General features: G+C 34.1%; 1 protein-coding gene across 4 annotated transcripts in view; it reads right to left on the minus strand.

Moving 5' to 3' along the window:
- Positions 1-24,479, minus strand: part of LOC150110284 (WD repeat-containing protein 89) — a 201,711-nt gene that overhangs the window by 91,849 nt on the left and 85,383 nt on the right. For all 4 annotated transcript variants that reach the window (XM_090392484.1, XM_090392493.1, XM_090392511.1 and 1 more), the window contains exon 6: positions 5,147-5,258. In XM_090392484.1, the coding sequence (XP_090248610.1) occupies positions 5,147-5,258 (112 nt within the window). The remainder of the gene's footprint in view (positions 1-5,146; positions 5,259-24,479) is intronic.

Here is a 24,479-nt window from a genome sequence, read left to right on the forward strand (position 1 = left end):
AGATTTGAATTATTTGTACACAGGTAACAAATAAAGATTCAGACATTCCTAACAAAATAAATGAATTTTCGAAATTAAATGGAATAATAAACAAAACATTAAGACCAGAGAAACCAAAAGCAGAAAAAAAATGCAAAATATTTTATCAAAATAAACATTATATGGAGGTGTAGAAAGGACAAATACAGAAGGAGATAAGAAAATAATCACTGCAACAGAAATGAAATATGAGAAGAAAAGTAGTAAACCAATATTTCTAAATATTGGTTTACTAAACCAATATTTAGAAATATTGGTTTAGAAGAAACCAATATTTCTAAATATTGGTTTCTAAACTAAACCAATGTTGATAATGGAATAATCTATGATTATTTTTCATTTATCATTATTAATAACAGAACTTCATGAAGTCAGAATATACATACACTGTGGAAATCCCAGTAACATATAGCACACTGTACCTTAAAATAATTCAACACCTCAGAAAATACCAGAAAAAATCTGGATATACAAATTCTTCCTCACTCACCATTCTTATGTAAAAAATGTAGTCATCATTTCCACGCAACTTCCTGAAATGATTTCTCATTCCATATTTCTCCATTTTCCCTCACATATAGCCAGGGTTGATTGAGTAGACAGCGTTTCTGCTTTCCCAGAATCCATATTACTGTGGGTTTGAATCCCAGTTTTATAGCCTTTTGTGGATAGGAAATTACTCTGTAGTACATGGATTCTAGACCGCAGGACAATGCAATTGGTTTACATTTTCAACCCAAGAGAAAGTGCTGCTCAAAAAGACAAGATCAGCTGCACACAATGTTTTGGACACAAGAAAAAAATCAAGTAGCTGGCGAGTTTTTTTTTTCTCACCCAGCATATAGTCTAGACTTGGAACCATGTAATAATTGCTTCTCCAGATCAATTACTCATTTCCTGGAACTACATTATTAATCTTAAGAACATGACATCAATACTGGATGTTAAGGATTATGCCTGATATCATTAAGAGATTAAAATTGCTTGCAGATATAGTTCAAGCCAAATAATATGATGGCTTATATTTAGGAGAATAGGACAGTTATAATTAATTGCATGGTAATTAAATGAATGGATAACATTTTAAAGCAAAAGAGATGCAAAACAAGGCTATTGTGGAGCTTATATTTTGAGAAGGCTGACGAGACTTGGGAGTTTTAAAAAGAGCAGGCTAAGAGGGTAATAGTAATGGTGAGGAAGGTGAAATCAGATTATGAAAAGTGGTTAGCAAAACAGACCAAACAAAATTCAACAGAATTTGTTATGTAGCAAGTCAAAAGGAGAATGACCATGGAAGAATAACCTCAGTGAGTGCAGAAGAAAGAAAAATGTTCAGATACACAAGAAACAGTTAAGTGATCAATTTAGTAAATTATATATTCTAGAATATAATAAAATTAGTTTAATCCTTTATCCAAGTGTGAGCAAACAAAGTTTGCGCCTGAAAGTATCTTCAGGACTGGGGTAAGGTGGTACAACACCAGGACAACTCGTTGCAAAGGTGGAGTAAGATACCAACACTCCTATCTCAGTATCTCCTATAATGCAAAACACATCTCCTTGCGGATATGTCTAACGTTATGCATTAAGGGAAGGGCCACTACCCAGACTAGTTTCGACCTTTATTGAGGTCTCTTCAGTGGTAGCCAGGCCCAAGTGGAGATACCAGTTAGAAGCATTAGCAGGCCATCTCTACCTATAGGAGTTGCCAAATGGTGTGCCACCCTTTTTTAATAAATTACTCTGGATTTAGAGAAAGATGTTGAAAGTTTATTTTTCACTTGGTTAGAGTATAATAAAATTAGTTTAATTCTTTATCCAAGTGTGAGCAAACAAAGTTTGCACCTGAAAGTATCTTCAGGACTGGGGTAAGGTGGTACAACACCAGGACAACTCATTGCAAAGGTGGAGTAAGATACCAACACTCCTATCTCAGTATCTCCTATAATGCAAAACACATCTCCTTGCGGATATGTCTAACGTTATGCATTAAGGGAAGGGTCTTAACTTTCAAAACATATTCTAGGGAGACCCATTAGTTCTTTGGATGCCATGGGAGAGCTGAATGAAAGAATACTGGTAGATGAGGTAGAAGTATTAATGTTGTTACAAGAGTCTGAATCAAATACAACAGTTGGATTGGATGGGATATGGCAAGGGTGTTGAAGGAACGTTCAAAACAGTTAGCAATATCCCTGTTCTAGTCATGAGTCTCAAGACATGCAAGATTCCTAACAAGTGGAAAAAGAGCAAGATAATTCCATTACAGAAAGTGAAAACTGATGCAGCAAATTATAGACCAAACAGTATCTTCGTTATTATCATTTAGGTTTAAAATATTGGAAAGGATGGTTTAGTAATCGCATCTAAAGGTGGGTAGATAATTCTAGGATCCTCCACAACCCTTACCTTTAATGAAACCATGCTATCCCACAGAGGATAATGTGGTTTCATTAAAGGCAAGGCTTACTTTAGCAATCTTCTCATATTCTTAATAGAGTGACAGAGTTGCATAACAGGAATGGATATACCACAATACCTCTGGATTTTGGTGGATACTGGTGGTTGCTACATAAACCCAAAGGGATGGGTTTGCAAAATAAAATTGTGACATGGAGTGGAGAGTGGCGCACCATAGGATAGTGCTCTTAGGCCACTGTTTATATGGGGAAAGGTCTCAAGCATGATCTTCAGTTATTGCTTATGACGATAACTTCTGGAGACTGATAAGGAATGAAGCTGATACTGAATTCCAGCAGGATGATTTGAACATCATAGTTATATGAGCAAATTGCAATGAATGTTAGTTCAATACTGCCAAGAGTAAAGTTATGCTTTTTTGGACGGGACAATAAGGCAACATTATTATATTAATTGGAATTGGTTGGAAATAGTCAGTAAAGCTAAAGACTTGGGGATTATTGTGGACTCTTAGTAGAGTTTAAGCATCACACTGCATAGTGATTATTGTCTAGGTACAAAACTGTCCAATAGAACACTTCCCTGTAGGAATAAGGAAGCTATTTTCCAACTTTACAAGGCTTTGATAAAATCACATCTGGATTACTGCACCAGATATTGTCACTTGGGTTCAAGGAGACAGTAAGATAGATGAAAAGATATATTGGCAAGTAACAAAAATGATAACTGATCAGTGAAATTACAGGAGTTCATACCGAGGGAATATAGTCTTCAAAGTTGGAGAAATATAGATGATAGGAGCATAAGTTAATAAGAGGTTCTTTATAAGGGGAGACTAGAAAGTTCTGAGAAACACCTAGAACAAAAATTATATTTTTGTTCTAGGTGTTTCTCACTAGGAATGTTGCCTGGAAGCTGGCTTCCAGGCAACATTCCTAGCCTGGAAGCTGGCTAGGAATGTTGAGGAAGCATATTAGGTCCAGGTTCTTTTGCAACATTTTGTAATAACCCATTTATCCATTCAACTAATCAGCCTTGTCTGGTTGGACAAGCACAATTTAAATATTACTTTATTCTTAGCCCACTTACAGCACCAAAATGTGCTACAGATTTCCAAACATTTTATGGATGGAACCAACATAAAAAAAAATTATAAAAATTTAATATAAAACTGAGACCCATAAAGATGGGGATCTCGGTTTCAGTTAAAAGCTACAAATATGCAGTTATAACCTTAATATGGTATAACCTAAACTATAGCTGTTTAGGATTTCTTAAACCATATTGATAGAGGATTATGTAACATACCATATAATACCACAAGTATTACAAATTTTATATAAAAGCAACCCTGCTGTTATATAAAAATTGGACCTCCTCCTAATTCATTATAGTATGAATTCAGACTGTAATAAATTACCACCAAATCTCCAGAAAAATTACAGATCAAATAGTTTAATAAAATTTTAGAAAACATGATCTCATGGAATGAAGATAAGATTATTCAGCACCTAGGATGTATGAATTACCATGAATACAACATTTTACTAAGACACCAGCAGTGAGCTACAGTGACTGACATAGACCCAGTAAAACAACTGTTATTGGCCACCTTGGATTTCATAGGTAATTCTCCATATATCAAAAATGCCAATTTCAAAATAAGTTGTAAACTTCTCTTTCAGACAATTCTGACCAGCATAACCAATTTCTCTCTTCTCAGACAGTGGGAGGTTTGAGACTAGAGTTACTGAAAAAAAGACTTTCATCCAGAATACGAATTTCACTGTCAATGTGCAATATTGCTAATGTCAAGAAAAATTATATGAGCAAAATAAAAATGCAGAATTTCCAGCCATGTATCCTTAATTCCAACACATCTTATCATTCTTTATGAGCATGATGAGTATTCTTTATGTATGTTATATGGATAATATTTTTGTGATTCTGGAAATTCCTCTCAGATTGAATCACATGCCATTTCACATGAAATTTACTTCTTGAATCACAAAATTCACTTCACTTTAGAAATTGTATTCAGTAACTAACTATCTTCCATCTCTGAGAACTAGATGGAGTCTCAAGTTTTCTAATTACAGAAAGGACACCAACACAGGAAGATACATCGTTGTAAAGCCTCACCATCATTCTAGCTAAAGAATGATGGGTACGATCAAAATATTAATCCAGAATATTCCACACTTCTCATTCCACAGGTGCACTATTTACAAGAATTAGTTTATCAAGTCTACATTCTTTCTAAAAATTTTAACAATCATTCTCTCATTAATACATCCTTTTTTCAGAGCTCTCTAACATAAAGAGAGCTGTGAAGGTCTGACTCACAGATTAAATTTAAACAGGAAATTATTGCCTCAAACTCAGATTACACCTTTAACTATAGTTTTTCTGTTTAATTCCTATTAACAATCTTTCAGACTTAGCTCTTCATCTGTAACAGCACACACATCACATTATGAGATTAACTGTTTTTGTTTATGCCATCTTTGTAATATCACTGTTTGCATCAATCAAGACAACTGACTAAAAATTCTGCAAGAAATAAAGGTGGTGTAAGTTGAATATGGAATTTGTTTTCAACATTTAAATATACTCAAAAATAATTCATTATAAATTATGAAATATATATATATATATATATATATATATAATATACATAACATACCAAAACAAAAGAAACACATCATCTTTTATTAGTTCTGTTCCAGCACAAATAAAATTCTCAGTAAGATCAATATCAAAAGAACAAAGAGGTTTGGGCTTCCCTTCAGTATCATCTGAAAAATAATTCCAGTATTATATTCAAATATTCATGATTTCTTTTATGATTAAAATATACAGCTAATCCTCAACTTACAATGAATTTTTTTTTCTGACAATCCTGTCTTAAGTTGAAAGGTCGTAAGTTGGATATCACTATATGAACAATAAGGATATGTTAAGAATCAACATGCCTGAATGTTAAAATGTATAGAGAGGGGTCTGTTTAGTTATATTTATTATATAATTTTACTGTTTATAGCAAAATAATACAATGTACAATGCACAATAATACAAATACAGTCAGCCTTCGACCTATGTCCATTCGAAGATACGTCCGTGATCCCATAAGGATCACGGACGTATCTTTACTTTCAAACAAGCGAGCGTAAAGTAAAAAGGTTTCTGTTTAGCAAGAATGAGTCGTGCATTCAGCGGCAATCTCCCTCGGCACGTCTTCAACAGTTCGTCTGTTGATTTTGTGTTTGAGAAATAGGTTATTTGTGTATTTATCGTTAAATATTTCGCGATATTTTGTGCAACATGCCCCCCCCCCTACACGCCCAATCAAAAAACCCAGTGAAGAATCACAGAAAAAGAGGCATGCAATTGATCTTGAAACGAAGTTGCAAGTTATAAAGCAACATGAAGCTGGGTAAAGCCCATCAATGTGATCGTGCATGACTTCGGATGGTCTTATTCTACAGTGACGACCAATTTTGAAAAATAATGATAAAATCATAGACTGTGAAATGATCTGCTTCCATTAATCGATGATAGTGATAAAGCAACGACAAGATCCTATCAGTGATATGGAAAAGCTACTTGAATCACGGATAGAGGACCTGAACCAAAAGAGCATACTCCTTAGCACTAGAACCATAACTGCTAAGGCACCAAGTCTTGTCTCTTCAACATGTTGAAGGAGAAAGCAGGGCCCGATTATGACTATGAATTCAACGCTTCTTCCGGTTGGTTCATGAGATTCAAGCAGTGTTTTGTGCTGCATAATGTGAAAATGTATGGTGAATTTGCAAGTGCTGATGAGAAGGCTGCCACGAAGTTTGTGGAGAAATTGGATAAAATTATTATGGAGGAAAATTATTTGCCACAGCAAATATTTAATATGAATGAGACCTCCATGCTTCAGAAAAAAAAAAATGCCTGAGTGGACATTCATCCACAAAAAACCGAAATCTATGCCTGGTTTCAAAACTTTTAAAGACTGTTTTACGATTCTATTAGGAGGTAATATGGCCAAATATAAACTGAAACATTTGTGATATGGCACAATGAAAAACCACAAGCCTTCAAAAACATTAGGAAGCATACTCTTCTAGTTCATTATTGGAGCAATAAGAAGCAATGGAGGACTTAAAAATTGTTTCAGGAATTTTTAATCAACTATTATGCGAGTGAAATGGAAAGCTATTGTGTAAAAGAAAATGCAGAATTTAAAATTTTATTAATTCTAGATAATGCTCCAGGTCATCCATCTTATATCGGTGATCTCCACCAAGTTCAAGGTCATGCTTCTCCCTCCAAACTATGTCATTGATCCAACCAATGGAACAGTTCTTGCAGTGCTTAAGGTTTATTATCTACGGAGAACCTTTTCACAAGCGATTTCTGCCACTGAAGGAAATGACCACTCTCATGCAATTCTAGAAAGCATTCAATATTTATCATGCTATTAAAAATATTGCTGTGGTTTGGACAAAGTGACCTCTCAATGTATGAGTGGTAGAAAAAGACATTAAAAAGGTTTGTGCAAGATTTTGGAAGTTTTGAAAAAAATGAAGACCTTTCTAAATTGAGTAAAGAAATAGTGAGCCTAGCAAACAATCTGAATCTCGAAGTTAACAATGACGACATAGTTTGACTCATAGAAAGTGCCCATGAAGAGTTGACCAACGAAGAATTGGTTGAACTGAAGGAACAACATGTTGCAGAAGAAGAACGAGAAAAGGTAGAGTGAAAAGAGAAACAAGGAGTTAAACGATTTACAGGGAAGGGTCTTGCAGAAATGTTCTCTGCAGTTAGCGATGTTCACAAAATTACTGAAGATATGGACCCAATGTTGAACACTACTTATTAGTAGAAACGAAAGTACATGATGCTTTTGCTTGCTATAAACAAATTTATGATGAAAAGAAGAAGAGGAATAAACAAAGAACATTGGATATTTTTCATATTAAAAAAAAAAAAACAATGGTTACACCAGAAGAGTCACGGCCAGGTCCTTTACACAGGGATCATAATGAATATGTGATTGTGGAGGAAGATTTGGATGATTATTCTCCTGTTTTATAGTGGCAGTAATGCAGAGTACAGTTTTATAATAAGGTTTAAAAATTAAAATTACAGTATGCTTATTGCAGTTAAGTCCCTAATCCCTATAACTCTGTTGATTTAATATATCAATTTACATCCTGCCGGATGGAATGGAATCTCAACGTAAGTCGAGGGATGACCGTACAACTATACTATAAGAATTTGTCTATAGGGACAGATAGAATATCAGCCCGTTTGCTAAAGGAATGTTCAGCTGAATTGCCTAGGCCTTTCACATGTTTGTATAACTTGAGTCTCAGCTCAGGAATGATTCCACAGGAATGGAAGGAATGTATGATAGTTCCATTGCACAAAGGTGGTGCAAAAACTGATGTGTCTAACCACAGACCTATTAGTATCTCTGGTGTGGTAGTGAAGATTTTAGAGAAGTTGGTAAGAACTCGCATACAGAAATAGGTTGACAAGCAAGCTATTCTATGCAAGGATAAGCATGGGTTTACTAAAGGAAGGTCATGTTTTAGCAATTTGCTCATATTTTATAATAATGTTGGATTTTTCTAAGGAATTTGATAGGATACCACACTAAAGACCGTTGTATAAAATGGAGAATATGGGATTGGAATATAAACTCTCGACTTGGATCAGGGGATGGTTGAACAGACAGATATCAAAAAAGTGGTATACAGTATGTGTGAATCTGCCAGATTTAAGATGACCAGTGGTGTACCTCAGGATTCAGTCCTTGGGCCATTATTGTTCAATCTATATGGCATCAGGCAGGACAATCAGGAATGCTGCTGATATTTAGCATTTACAAAATGATTTGAATAGGGTGGAAATTTAGGCAAATGAAAATGGCTGTCAGATTAATGTTAGTAAGTGTAAAGTCATGCACTCTGGCATGATAAGATTTCCGGTGGCATATTATAATAGTGTGGTTATGCTACAAGAAACTGAGGAGGCAAGGGATCTTGCTGTATTGGTAGATAGGAATTTGAAGTTCACAGGTCACATAGCAAAAGTTGCAAATACAACTCAGAGGATAATGGCAATGTTGAAGTGAACCTTGACAAGGATAAGGAAGTCATTTTGCCTCTTTGGCTTTGATAAGATCACACCTGGATTATTGTATGCAGATTTGGTCTCCTGGGTTCCAAGGGGATAAAGAAACTGTGGAAAGGGTGCAAATTAGAGTTACAAAGATTATATCCAGATTATGAGGACAGATTGCGAGTATATGGAATGCAGACTCTGGGGAGAAAAAGGGATATGATAGAGGTGTATAAACTTTTGAATGGGTGTTATAGGATATCAATTCATGAAATTTTTCATTATATGGAAGGTGGGGAGAGAACATGAGGGCATCCAGGAAGTTAAATTTAGTTGCAGTCAAGAAAGGGGTAAGAGCTAGGTTTTTCTCCCAGAGAGCAGTGAGTGGGTGAAATAGTTTGCCTTTAGGGTTGAGTGCATCTAGTATGAATGAATTTAAGGGAATGTATGACAGCTGGCGTGGGTGATTTATAGCCTCTCTCGATGAGTCCTTGATTCCCTGGAGGTAAGGGAAGATATGACAGCTTGCATGGGTGATTTATGGCCTCTCTCTCAATGAGTCCTTGATTCCCTGGAGGTCTCAGATAATAATAACAATAATAATAATAAATAATGAAACAAGTGTACAGTGCTTCTGTTCATTTATCTACAAAATAATTAGAAACAAATTAAGCAAGAGTAATAATTTTTCAAAGCTGTGCTTTATCAACTGGACAATTCATAAGAATGGCAGGTAATCAATAACAAATTCAGTAAATGCAATAAAGCATTCTGAGAATGGTTTATAGATGCATAAGCATCAATTTTTTCACTGCAAACTTTTTGGTAATTCTGCTTCCTTTTCTTCTCATTTCTACAACTTTCTGTACCTCTATCTCTATGATGTATTTTTTGGATCTCTTATTCCACAGCTTCCAATAAATACTCTGCATCTTCTTTGTCAACCTCCAACTCTTCGGGTAGCACCAATCTCTTGCAAGGCTTTGTCTTTGTGAAATCCTTTGAAAATCAAATCTTGAATGAAGATATATTTTCAGCTGCTTCTCCCAACCAGCATTTATACACTCTGCTGTCACATGTCATGAGAAACTGCAAGGTAAGCATCACCCAATGCTTTCAATAGCAGCAACAGCCCAAGAAAAAGCATTTCTTAAATCATTTGGCTTGAAAACAACAATAATATCTTGTTCCCTGAGTTACAGGAATGAGGGAGATGGTATACAGTGGATGTGTTAATGGGATAGCTGTCGTAAATTGACAGATTATAGAATTGAGAAAAATTTTAATGATAAATATTTATTTCTCAAATACAGATTCACCCCAATTCTATAAAATGTGAGAAAAGTATTTGAATACTGTTTCTGATGATGTATTTTAAAATACACATAATTCACATTACAGAACTGTTGATTAACAGTACATCAATGTACTGTTGCAGTGAATCAACAGTACAATATATGCCAAACACTTACAACAGACCACTAGAAAGAAGAAAGTATCTAAAGTACAATGCTATCTAAAGAAAATCCAGTATAGCAAATTCTCGGTTTAATTAATTTTCAGCAGCTTCTTCCAAACACCATTTATACACGTTTTTCTTTTTTCTATTTTTTTTTATACGCTAATTTATACTCTTAAATATTTAATAATTTAAGATCAATCTATAAGCACATTAACATTACTACCATTGATGGGCAGAAAAGGGAGAAGAAAGAAACTTTAATATTGGATTTAAAGACTTAGGTTATAATACACTGGAGATACATAAAGACTGTTCCAAAAGAGACATTAGCAAAAGGAATAAATGGATATAAAATTTTTTCCTGTGAGTTAGGAGTGAACTGTGAAGAAGTGTCAAACAGCTACTGTACATGCTTTAACAGATATCGAAGAGTGTCGGGAGGGGATATATTCGCGTCATTACTGATAAAGAGTGTCCATGGAAATATTGGTAGAAAATTCAATAGAAAACAGAATAGAAAAAACATTTGTGCGAAAGAGAGTAGAGTGAATTAGTGTAATGGATCCATTATGAATAATTATGGAGACAAACTACTGTGTTAGAGAACTTATTTTAATTAGATTAAAATAACATTTGATGTTGAAACCTTTATATCAAGGTCATCCTCCTCAGGAATACATACATATAAGGGTAGTCTGAAAAGTTCTTGGCCTCGACCATAGATGGCAACACTATCAGCAAGATTTTTTTTTTCTAACTTGGCACATTCATAAGCATCCATGTGAAATTGCAAGTCATTCTATCAAGTAGTTTGTTTTATATAAATGTCTGAAGCAAAAGTGTTGCCTGTATCCCTTGAAATGGATAAAATTGAGTATCGTGCAGTTATAAAATTCTCTGTAAAAGAAGGCTTAACGCCAAAAGAAATTCATTCGAAGTTCATAAAAGTTTATGACTCTTCTCCTTCATTTTCGACAATTAAGAAATGAGTTGCCGAGTTTAAATGTGGCCGTAACAGCCTTGAAGATGATCCATGTGAAGGAATTCCAAAAACTGTAACAACACCAGAAATCATTGATCAAGTGCGTGATATTGTATTGGATGACCGGCGAGTCAAAGTGCTTGAAATTGCTGAGACTATAGGCATTTCAAAAGAACGTGCAGGATATATTTTGCATGAAGAATTGCAAATGAAAAAGCTTTGAGCAAGATGGGTACTGTGCTTGCTCACAGCAGATCAAAAACGTACTAGCATGAAAATCTCTGAACAGTGCTTGGAGCATTTTAACAAGAATAAAACTGATTTTGTGTATCGATTTATTACTATGGATGAGACTTGGATTCAGCATTACACAGAATCCAAACAGCAGTCAAAACAGTGGACAGAAGCCAGTTGTTCAGTCGATTTCATCAAAGAAGACAGTCGGTTTCATCAGCAGGAAAGATCATAGCATTGGTGTTTTGGAATGCTAAAGGCATTTTTTGTTTATTAATTATCTTGAAAAGGGTAAAACAATAACTGGGGAATATTATTCCAATCTTTTAACCCACCTAGACAAAAATAAAAAATTCGTGAGAAAAGACCCGGTTTGCAGAAGAAAAAAAATCATCTTTCACCAGGACAATGCACCTGCCCACAAAGGTGTTTTGGCAATGGGAAAATTAAGGGATCTGCACTATGAATTGTTGGAACATCCACCCTATTCCCCAGATTTGGCTCCCTCTGACTTCAATCTCTTCCCAAAACAAACTTTTCCTCGCTACAGGTGATTGATTGCAGCTGCAATCAATCACCTGTAGGAGTATTTTGTTGATCTTACTGGAATCACTACAGGAACAGGATAACGGAGCATCACTGGAATAAATGTATTAGTCTTAAGGGAGATTATGTTGAAAAATAAAAATAATTTTGAAATATAAATTTGTTTTTTCATTGTTAGGCCAAGAACTTATCAGATCACCCTCATATATATACACACTCTGGATCACAAGCTATAGCAGCATACTGTGCTATGTATAACTGCTGACCCTAGCCTGACCTCTGGTGAAAAAGAATAAATAAATACAAAATGTGTACATATTAGTAAAACTACATCAGCTATTAGTTAAGGGCTTAGTTTCCTATAACAGGGTTATTTTAAGTTTTGTTTATTGTTCAGGAACTGAACATTGGATCATCGTCAAATTAAATTTCTGTTCTTTCTGGTATCCAAGATATGGGTTATAATACACACACACTAAAAGATTCAAGAGTACCTATATGTCAAAGGGGATATTGCAATATAGGTAGGGTAATACCAAAAATATCAGGAACAGGGCTGAGTAATTTTAGCATTCATTAACTTGATATAGTCAAAAATTAGGCATTGTGAGGCTTGGAAGAAACTACTGTCATAATGTATGAGATGCTAAATTTTCAAGGAGGACAGAGAATGAGAGAAAAGGACTGGCAAAGGGAGAAGTTTTGCTAATAATTACAGCTAATAATCATAATTAGTAATGTATAAGTTCAGGAAATCGTGTATTTGAAATATTTAATGTGAAATAAAAGCCAATAAAGCAACACATATTTAGTTGCCGCTAGATATCAGGAGTGGGGCAGAGGTGGGGATCATTATCAAATTATATTTCTGTTCTTTCTGGCATCCAATATGTGGGTTATCACACACACACACTAAAAAATTCAAGAGTACCTGTATGTCAAAGGGGATATTGCAATATAGGTATGGAAAAGCAAATAACATGCATCAGCAAATTATCTGAATGAACACATGAAGAGTAATCATTATGAGAGATTTCAGCCTCAGAGACAGATTGGAAGGAGAAAAGGGCACATGAAGGGAAAAAAATGGGATTCATGTTTTAGCTGTTGTAGATAATTACATAAAGCAACATGTCATTAAATGGGTTTGAGTACTGAGTTCACTTGGCTATGCTACTAATTATATATTGGATTTTATCCTTTATCCAAGTGTTAGCTGGTTTTGACCTTTATTCAGGTCTCATTAGTGGGAGCCAGATTAGAGGTGGTGATACTAAGGTGGAAGTAATGGAGAAGTCATATTTACCAATACAAGTTACCAAAGGGTGTACCACCCTATTATTAAAGTTCTCTGGATTAGAGATACGTTTATGGAAGTTTTTTCGCTTGGCTATGATACTAATTATATACTGGGTTTTATCCTTTATCCAAGTGTTAGCAAACAAACTTATCTCTAATCCAGAGAATTTTAATAATAGGGTGATACACCCTTTGGTAACTCATATAGGTAAATATGACTTCTCTATTACTTCCACCTTAGTATTACCACCTTCTGGATCTGGCTCCCACTGATGAGACCTCAATAAAGAGGTCTGGCTACTACTCAGACCTCAAAACCAGTCTGGTTTTGAGGTCTGAGTAGTGGCCCTTCCCTTAATGCATAGCATTATACATGTCTGCAAGGAGGTGTGCTTTGCATTATGGGAGATACTAAGGCAAATGATGAGAACTAATACCACCTTTATGATGAGTTGTCACAGTCCTGAAAGTACTTCAGGTGCAATTGAAATCCAATATTAGCAAACACTTGGATAAAGGATAAAACCCAATATATAATTAGTAGATAAACTTCAACTGGTTGTTGGAGGTATATCACTTGTATACAGGTTGAATAGAGCTGGAGCAAGGTCAGATCCTTGTGGCAGTCCATCCTGTAGGATAAATGTTCTGCTCTTTTGTGAATTCAGATGCACTTTAAATTTTCTATTGGAGAACATTTGTTCTAGTACAATTAGAATTTTTTGGGAGTTCATAATTTTGGCTGCTTTATACAGTAAGCCCTTCTTTCATAGGCTGATGTTAGGTCAACAAAGGCAGGTACTTGTTTTGAAATCCTTCTGGCATCCATCTTCTATGTTGGTTGCGAGGGCCAAGTCTAAACCTAGCCTGTTCACTGGGTAAAATGGCTTATTTTTGGAGAAATCCTAGCGAGAGAATATTCTTTTCAAAGAGTTTGTAATTAGGGTAGTAATAATTAGGATCATTAGCTGACTTGTTGGGTTTTTGGCAAGACTATTATATTTGATTGTGTCAAAGTTTTGGAAGTTATTTATTACTGAGGAGAAGAAATTAGATAGCCATGTTTCTCCTCTTAGACCAAGTTGAATAAGAAAATTAGTCAAGACGTTGCCAATGCCAAGAGATTTTTACCTGTTTTGGTTAGTTTGAAGGCTGCATCAGTTGCTGGAATGGAATCTGCTGTAGATATAGGACATGACAAGAAAGCTTTTTTTGTAAAGGCAATTGATATTTTTTTTGGTATTTGTGGATTTAGCTTTTGGTGCTAAGATTTTTGTAATAATGCTTGGGTTTACTTTTCCTTTAGTTCCATAGAAAGTGGAATTTTCAACTTTATTTAGTAAAAGTTGAGGTTGTCTTAATGCCAGTGAGTTTTGCTAAATTCAAGGAACTTAAGAGAGAGAGGGGGGAGCAATATCTGGATTGTTCTGTTGTTCATATTCTGCCAGAAGTATACAACTTTCAGATGATCAGCATGGTGAGTAGATCTTTCTGAATCCTCTGGCGACGTGTCTTTTGCCAGATACTATGAGGAGTTAGTGAATTTTTCAGTTATCAACTGTAGGTGGAATTATATTGATGTTATTTTCAATGAATCCAGTGAATTTTAGCCAGTTTGCTTTCCTAAGATTTTATCAGCGTATTGGAAGCTGCTTATTTTGGGGATTATAAGCCCTATTGAAGTTGGCAGGGTCTGTGCTGGCTGCAGGAGAAAGGAGGCAGCACTTAATAAGTTGAGGTGAGAGCAATTCTTTCTGTATCAATGGTGGTAAAGCGAAGGTCAAGAGAATGTCTGTGATCCCCAACTTCCAGATCTGAAGGTTCCAGGTTACTTGTTGTTGAAGTGGAGGTTGTTTGTTGGCATCCAGTTCATCAGTTGAAGATCTGGGTTGTCATCATTACTATATCTCCATAATATACTGTGTGAGTTTAAATTCCTGAAGATGATGACAGAAGGGGCTGGGTGAAGAAGTGCAAGGAATAGAGAAGGTTATATACAACACAGACTAAGAAGTTATGCAGACTGATATATATGGAAAAGTCATTTTGTGAGTGTCCTAGAAATGCTTTCCAGATTTGCTTTTATGTACATCATCAGCAAATGTCTTTCATCAATGAGATGGTATAGACTGGTTGGTTGATTTATGGTTTATTGGTACAATGACAGTGAAGGTCATACAGAACACCATATCAGAGGATACAACTTTTGATTGTTTGCCCTGGTTACCTGAGAAAAACACCTAATGCCTTGTTTAACTGAACAAGTTCTCAGCTGATATAAGATTGCTTCCAAATTTAATTTGGAAGCAAAACAGCTTCCAAAACATTATTCTGTTTTGATTTAAGATAATAAGGATACAATTTGGTAGACTAAATCCCAATTTGCTTGAGCATCCAGACAGATACCTATTAATGCACTATGGGAAAGTGAGGATTTAGCATTAGGTAAACAGACTTGGTCTGTTTACCTAATGATTTACTTACCTAATGCTATACTTTACATTCAATCAATCTCTTAGATAACAACAAGATCATCCTCATGTGGTCAATTATTTGATACTTCTTCCAGAGGTTGATATAAATTCCTACTATCTACTGTCCCCAGTGCCACTTAAGAGTATTTTATCATCATACAATCATGGCTTTCAAATTTATAAATGTTTCATTAACACAGTAAGTTTGAATATTTTTTTATTTTATTTATTTATTTTTAACCCCCCCCCCCCCCCGCCACTAACCAGGACTAAGAATCCTATGGCTATTTATTGAAATAAATAAATACTCATGGTATCTCTTCAAGTTTTAAATACATTACTTCTTCTGCAGCTTCTCCCACTTAAGTGGGGTCACTGTTGATAATGAGTCTCCTCCACACCTTCCTGAATACATTAAATACATTACTATTCTTTCCAAAGCTGATCTAAAATGATATGGCAACTTCGACACCTCATGTACAATAGTGATGTCATATTCAATGTGAACAGAATACTGACAATTAATTAATTAACAATTTATGTTAAGTGGTAATTCTGATGATGTTTTTGTAACTATTTTCCTACATCACACATACTATTTTAGAGGTCAGTGTTTATTAGTACTTGAGACATTTTTGCAATATGGTAATCACATTATTATTCTGGCAGATCACTAAGAAACCAGTATACTAGCTCCGAAGAGTCACACAATGATGATGACACTGTCCTATGCGAGCAGAACATGAGAAAATTTATGTGTGTTAAATAAAAACAATAAAATAAATAATAACCATCTAATGCCTACAAGGGGAGGAGTAGGTGGGGCTCTTTAAAGTATTAGACTTTTGCTGACCTCGTTGACCAGATGGTTAATCTCTGCTCCAACCAACAGGCTGCATATTCAAATCTTGTTGAGGTCATGGATGTTCGCGATTGCCTTTATGTGGGATATGAATTTTATCACCTGGTGAGAGACCTCTATACTGCTTACTGGAGGCCTGAAGTGGCTTGAAAAAACTCCACATTTGGTCTCTAATCCTTAATCCATCTACAGTACTAATGTACTATAGGAGTATAACTTTTCCTAGTGGGAGTCGCAAACTTTTGGTAATTGGTAAACAGCTAGTCTCTGCCTAAGTTTCATCAATAACTGAGCTCATGGCTATCAATGATTTTCAAGGCATCAGAGAAAGAAAAGAGTATGGCATACAACTGCCATCACATGATTCGAAACCTTAACATTTGTGCTGGTGTCTGAAACTATGTATTCTAAGGTTAATTTTTGTAAGATATGGAGTTGAAAACCTGGGTTCCTGGGGAAAAAAAAACCTACTTGCTTCCAAACACACTAATTTTAAACCTAATGAAAAAAAAGCAAAAATGTTCTTCTAATTGGTGATTAGAATCAAACCTATAATGGTCTTTCTTCTACTGGTAAAATTAAATAATAAATAAATATAATAATTAAGGATTTGTGCTTCTAAATATGTATTTGCAACTACAAAAAAAAAAAAAAAATTTATGCATTATTCTTCTTCTGGAAAAATGCATAATACTGAATGAAACCAGAATATTAGAATATAAATATTTACTCATATTATGAAAGATTGCAACAAGAATCTGGGTTACAGCAAGGAATAAAATTGATGTGGAGCAGATTAAGAAAGTTTCATCATATTATAAAAGAAAATACTTCCTATCTACCTTAAGAGAATGGTCTTGACTAATGTGTTCCATTTTCCAATACAAGAAGACATAACTTAGAAAGAATGTTCTTAGGATTAGTCATACTATGAAAGACAAAGAAATGAGCTAATCAGACACAAAATTAAGATAGCTCACATAAAGATTAAAAGGCATGGCTAGAAATGAAGCTAGGAGAAAAGATGACCCACCCCCTCAAAAAAAAGTAAAATGTAAATGACCAGGCCAGTGACTATGAATGAGAAGAAAAGAAGGTAAGGCAAAGAATTTTGGATGGAATTACTATTACTAGTTGAGGATACTATTCTGCTACAAAATAACATAATACAATATAAGCAAAATTAATGAAAAAAGCAAACTAATAGTATAAAAAACATTTTCAACTAATTTTAGCACATAAATTTGAGAGATTAGAAACAAAATAGTTGATCAAAGACAGCGATAGCTATGTAAAAATCTCACAATCATTTTACTTATGTTAATTTTTACAGTTTTATATATAAGGTAATCTAAAATATATATTTATGTGTTTGCATTTATTAATGCAACTGTATATGTTGCATTAATAAATGCAATGTATTTAACATTTAACCACCATATGGTTAAATGGTAGCATAATGGAAGGAGAGACAATGTGTTTAACCAGTGAAGTTGTTTACCATATGTTGTAAATCTTAGGGATTTACAACATATTTTTTAAAATGAAAGTTAGTCCTGTCGTTTGAGATCTATACAACAGAGTAGGAAATGACTACCATATGTTTAGAAATGTTCGGGGAAAATGTAGAAAAGACCAAAGCTAATAATAATGATAACTAGCTGATGGATTTCTGTTCAGGACATGGATAAGTTATTACTAACACCATGTTCCAACATAAAAAAAATGCACAAATTCATATGGAGGGAAGATGCAAGAAATAAGAAAACTCATTGACTAAGCTATTGTTGATAGTGATGTTTTCCAACTGGTTCAGGACAGAAGTATACAGATGATTTGAAATAGGAAGTGATTACCCTTTAGTGTTAAGCAGGATGAAACTGAATTTCATATTGAAAAGAAGAACATGTAAGAAAGTTTTAATGTGAATTAAAGCAACTCAAATACACAAACATTATTCAAAAAAAAAAAAAAAAAATTAAACCTTGGAGATTTAATGGCAAACCTCAAAGAAAACATTGACTGATTCAGCAAGAAAGAAGGCATGTGGTGAGGTTGTCCGCAAGGACAGAAAAATCAGAACTCCATGGTGGAATCAGGAAGTTAAAGAGGTAGTCAAAGAAAAGAAGAAACCATATGAGAAACATTTCTGGAAATGTAAACGGACTTATGCTCTGAGAGAATAAAGAGAAAAAATAAGAAAGTGGAGTACTACTTAAAACTGGCTAAACAAAAGTCATGGGAAGACTATGGGCAAGAACACAGAAAATAAATATTAGGAAAGTGGCAAAATATTCTGGAAACTGTTGAAATTTAGAAATGTGTAATTATATACATCAACATACTTAGAAATGATGGAAAGAATACTGTAAAAGAAACCAGAGATTATAAAGGTGACATGAAAACTGAAGCTATACTAGATGTTTGGCATAATTACTTTGAAAAATTGCTAAATGAAACAAGCTATGAAAGCAGGGCCGGCGGAAGCGGGCATGCAGAGCATGCGATGCATACGGGCGCCGCTACGATGGGGGTGCCGTCGCCAGGGAACAGTTCATAAGTTAATTTTTAAGAAACAAAATTTTTATCATGAAAACAAAAAATTCTTAGAATGATCAATATTAAAATAAATAAGGCTGGATATACCTAATAAAAATTTAAAAAAAAAGTATACTGCTACCTTTTTGATCAGCCAGCTGTTTACAATTTTGCAACTAAAGCAGGCTAAATGCTTGCCTGCAGAATGTTGTGTCTACTACAATCTATCTAAAGTGAAAAGTGAACGGTTTTTTATGCCCAGAAACGAATTTTCGTACAAAACATTTGTTGCTAGTTAACCAGTCATATGGTACGCATCTCAGTAGGCTACTGACAGTAGCGCAGTGCCGACTATTATTTCGTCTCTGTGTCGTGTAATAATTTCTTGTGGGTATAAAATAGAAATGGAATCAAAAATTTAAAAAAAGTTATTCGGTGCACAAAATCTTAAGCGTCATGCTACGAAAGAATCAGATATTAAGAAACAAACTGCGGCTCTTAATAAATTTGTTAAAATATTAAAATATTCTGGTGCAGATTGTAACCAACTCGATACATCAGAAATCAGAGTTGAAGAACCGTGCAGATCATCCAGTTTGCATGAAAGTATATTGCAACTATTGAACAAGATAATTGAACATGATTTAAGTGAAAAATAGTTAGGATTTAGTCAACTACAACAAGATTTAATTGTAGTTGACCACGAAACTAACACATTGCTAGTGTCTGTAAATTTAGAAGATCCAGGTGAATGGGGAAATATTGATGAAATATTACGAGTCATTTTAATTGATATGGGGCCTGTTCAAAATAAAAATATAATATATCCCAGAGATACATATGGTCATAAATTTGGCGACATGCATTATAATAAAAAAATGGAAAACGGGAGCTCGTGCCAAGAACATGGCTCATTTATTCCAAAACTTTAAATTCTGTTTTTTGCAAACTTGTCGCACCTACTGAATCAACTGAATCACCTACTGAGTCTTGTAGAAGGTTACAATGATTGGAGAAATGTAAGTACAACTTTACATAGACAGGAGATTAGTTTAACTCACATGAAAAATTTCTTAAAAAGGAAGGAACTTGATAAAAATTTAAAAACAAAACAAAACTACTATTGATTTCCAGACTCAAAGCATGTATGAAATGGAAAAGAAACAAGTCAAGTGTTTTAGAATGCTTGATTGAAATTATAAAATTCCTTGGTAGCCGAAATTTAGCTTTTTGCGGATCATCTGTTAAATTATATGAAAGGAATAACGGCAATTTTTTAAAAATTAGTCGAACTGTTTGCGAAGTTTGATCCCGTTATGGAAAATCATGTTGAAAGGGCCCTACAACGAAACAATAGAGTACACTATTTGAGTAAAGACAGTCAAAATGAAATATCGGAAACTTTAAGTAACGCAATCAGGGATACAATTTTATTATCAATTCGAAAATCTAAATATTATTCCATAATTTTAGACTGCACACTTGATGCAAGTAAACAGAACAAATGACCATTATTATTCGCTTTGTTTCCTGTGACAATGGAATTGTCAAGATCAGAGAAAACGTTTTAGGTTTTGCAGATATATCAGATTCCACAGGACATGGTTTATGTGCAACAATAATGGAACAACTGGAAAAATGGAACATTCCCATTGAAGACATGCGAGGTCAAGGGTATGACAATGGAGCAAATATGAAAGGGAAAAAATATGGGCTCCAAAATTTCCTTTTGAACAAAAATCCTCGAGCTTTTTATGTGCCATGTGCTGCTCATTCTCTAAATTTAGTCCTTAACGATGCAGCTAAAGTGAATGCAGATACAATTAGTTTCTTTGCAATTATTCAAGAAATATAAAATTTCTTTTCATTCTCTTACAAACGTTGGGCAATCCTTTTAAAGTTTGTAAAAAAATTAACATTGAAACAGCCATCAGAAACGCGATGGGAAAGTAAAATTAATGCAATCTGCCCTCTACAATATCAGTTAGGAGAAATTTATGATGCACTTTTTGAAATGTAAATAATGAAAATTTAAATAAAGAAACTCAGCATGAAGCACAAACATTGTGCGCTAAAATAAAGGACTACAAATTTATTTGCTCTCTTATAACTTGGCATGATTTAGTTAATAGAATAAATCATGTGAGTAAAATGCTTCAAGACAAAAATATGAACATTACACTTGCTTTAGAATCTATCGAAAATTTGAAAATATTCTCACAAGAATATCGATCACATACAAATTTTAAAGAAGTTCTAAAAACGGCAAAAGAACTGAGTGAAGAGGTGGATGGAGAACAACAATTTAAAACTGGTACGAAAGTTCGATGACGAAAGAAGACACGACAATTTGACTACGAGCATCACGACGAAACGCCACAATTGCCAGAAGATAAATTTATAGTGAATGCATTTTATACACTTCTAGACGTTGCAATGTGTTCGTTAATAGAACGTTTTGAACAACTAAAAACATATTATGATAATTTTAATTTCTTGTATAGATTACTACAAATTAATAACGAAGATTTATGAAAAAATTGTGACAATTTAGAGATTCTCTTGAAGGTCTGCGATAATAAAGACGTAAATGCAATAGAACTATATGACGAGTTATGTGCTTTCCGGGATATTTTTCGGAAGGATAATTTAAATATTCAAAAGCCCTTTCGATATTCTTAATTTTATTGTGTCCAATAATTTATCCTTCCCTAACTTTTCAATTGCTTTAAGAATACTATTAACCTTAACTGCTAGTGTAGCGAGCAGTGAACGTTCCTTTTCCAAGTTGAAAATTGATTAAAACCTACTTAAGAACAAGTATGTCACAAAAAAGGCTTGTTAGTTTGGCGTTAATAGCTATTGAAAATGATATACGTGCAGAATTAGACGTTAAGACCATTATTTCTAATTTTGTGAATATGAAATCAAAAACATTAAAATTTTAATTTAAAAAATTTCAAGTATATTTATGTAATTTAATTTACTTTTCTGTTATTCTGTAAAGATGTTATTTTTTGAACACTTATATTAAATGTTCTAATTATTTCTGAATTCTTTTCTTATTTTCTCATCTATCTTGAGTTTCTTTTATTTTCCTAAAAGATAGTTCCACTTGTAAAATGCAAGAATTTTTTAAACTTTAGTTCAAATAAATTTTAACTTCAATTAAAATTCATTTTAATTTTGTTAGCGATTCGGGTCGGTGAGAAGGCTATAATCCCTGTATCATTATATTCAACGATTAAAGTGAAGTGGCTTTATCAAAATTTGCTTTAACTTTTGAGAATTTTTTGAATATACAGGTTTTTAATGATTACCCTGCCTAGTAAACACTCCCGGTTCGTTACATTTAGCGAACCAACATGTGGCTGTTCTGTCAAAATTTATTTAAGAAATTTCAAATAATTTAAATTTTTATTATCGTAAAAGAACCACATACTCCCGGATCGTTACAGGGGCGCTTAGATAGAAATTGCATGCGGGCAGCAAAGACCCTAGTGCCGGCTCTGTATGAAAGGATGGTGGTAGTAAACACTCAACAGTAATGAAATCAGGAATATATACATCAACATATTTGAAATAGAAAACAAGCCATCAAAAACATCAAACATGGAAAGGTAGCTGGAGTAGGTGATATTCAAACAGAAATGCTCAAATATGGAAAAATAAAGGCTTTATAGAGGACACATTACATAATTCAGAAGATCTGGTTAGAGGGTCAAATTCCACATGATTAGAATAAATCTCTCATAGTATCCATTTATAAAGAGAGGATATAAAACTGAATGCAAGAATTAAGAAACTTTCTTAATAGTATTCCTGCTATGATTTATACATGAATTCTTTATACTTCCATAAAAAATAGATAAGAACAAGCTGGATTCAGGCCAAGCAGAGATTGTCAGGATTAGATTTTCCCTTTAAGACAAACAGTTAAGAAATCATTGGAATATAAACAAGGGTATTAAAGTTTTGTAGACAAGGAGAAGGCATATGACAAAGTATCACGAAAAAAGCTGTTCAAAATGCTACAGTTATATGGTATAAATGAGATTATTTCAGTTGTAAGTCATCAGTTACAATTGAAGGATGTACAAGAAGATGATTTGATATTAAATTAGGTGTAACGCAAGGGTGCACATTATCTTCACTGTTATTCATCATCTGTATGAATCACATTATGAAGGAAAGTGGTTTAACCTGATATCAAAATTTATGATGTTAATCTCAGCTCCTTGCTTTATGCAGATGATGTTATACTTCTAAATAAATACAGTATAAGTCTGCAGGAATTCCTGACAAAAGTGAATAACTGCTGTGATAAATTTGGTATGAAATGATGGCATGGTTGTTAAAAACATCAAAATGCATTCTGAATGGAGAAACTACAAAACAAGTAGTTTCTCCATTCAGAAAAACATTTCAGCTATTTAGGACACAATTTTTAGTGAAGATGGCATATTAAATATGGAAAGAGACAACAGAATAAAAGAGAAACACTAGCTATACACTAGACAGTGTTCAAACCAATTTGAATTTATGGATTTGAGGGCTGGGTTAGAAATAAAACACTTGATCAAAGACTAAAGACCATAAATATGAAAGTTCTGATTAGCTGGCATCGGTGGCAATATGATATTAAAAATTAGGATATTAGGAACGATCTCGATATTGTTAGCATTCAGGAAGGTGTTATCAGAGTTAATCTCACATGGTGTGATATGGTCACTTAGAATTGGAGAAGAAAGGTTAGCAAAATGAGTGTTCTTTGCCAGGAGGGCAGGAAAAAGACCAGAGGAAGATCAAGATCTAGGTGGATTGATATAGTAAAAAGTGCCGTATAAGGCAGAAATATAAGATATAGTATAGGAGTCTTGCTACTGGAACAAATCTTAAAACACCCCTCCCCCCCAACTCAACATCACCAGAGTTCAAGATCTCACATGGTGTGGTATGGGCATTTAGAAATGGAGCTACTATCAACATAAGAAGCCTGAATGACAAAGAAATGGAGCTAGATGAGGAATTAGATAAGTAACAGATCGACATAATTGGAGTGACTGAAAGAAACAAACAAAAAAAAAAAAAAAAAACTAGTGAGATCTTTCAGAGCAATACATACAAAATGTTATATTCAGGCAATGACAATCAAGGAAAAGAAGCAGTAGCCATAGTATTCACTATATATTTATCACATAGCATTTAGTGAATACCACTAAATATGAGGCTAATCCTCTTGAGTGACTGGCAGTCTCAAGAAGAGTGATGTGGACAAATATCAGAACGGGGAACTGGACAATGAGACTTATTTGTGCCTATGGCCCCACAGAAGGTTCTACTAAGGTGGAAGTGGAGTAATTTTTCGAGGCTTTAGAGAAAGCAACTGACACAATGAAAAAGGAAAAGTTGATCCTGTTGGGGATCTAAATAGCAGCGTAGGAAATGATTGTCAGACATACAAAAATATTTTGGGAAAATTTGGAGAAAAGAGCA

The sequence above is a fragment of the Typopeltis vanoorti genome, chromosome 1, assembly GCF_054136105.1.
Source record: "Typopeltis vanoorti isolate ZY-2024b chromosome 1, IOZ_Tvanoo_1.0, whole genome shotgun sequence".
Taxonomy (NCBI): Eukaryota; Metazoa; Arthropoda; class Arachnida; order Uropygi; family Thelyphonidae; genus Typopeltis; species Typopeltis vanoorti.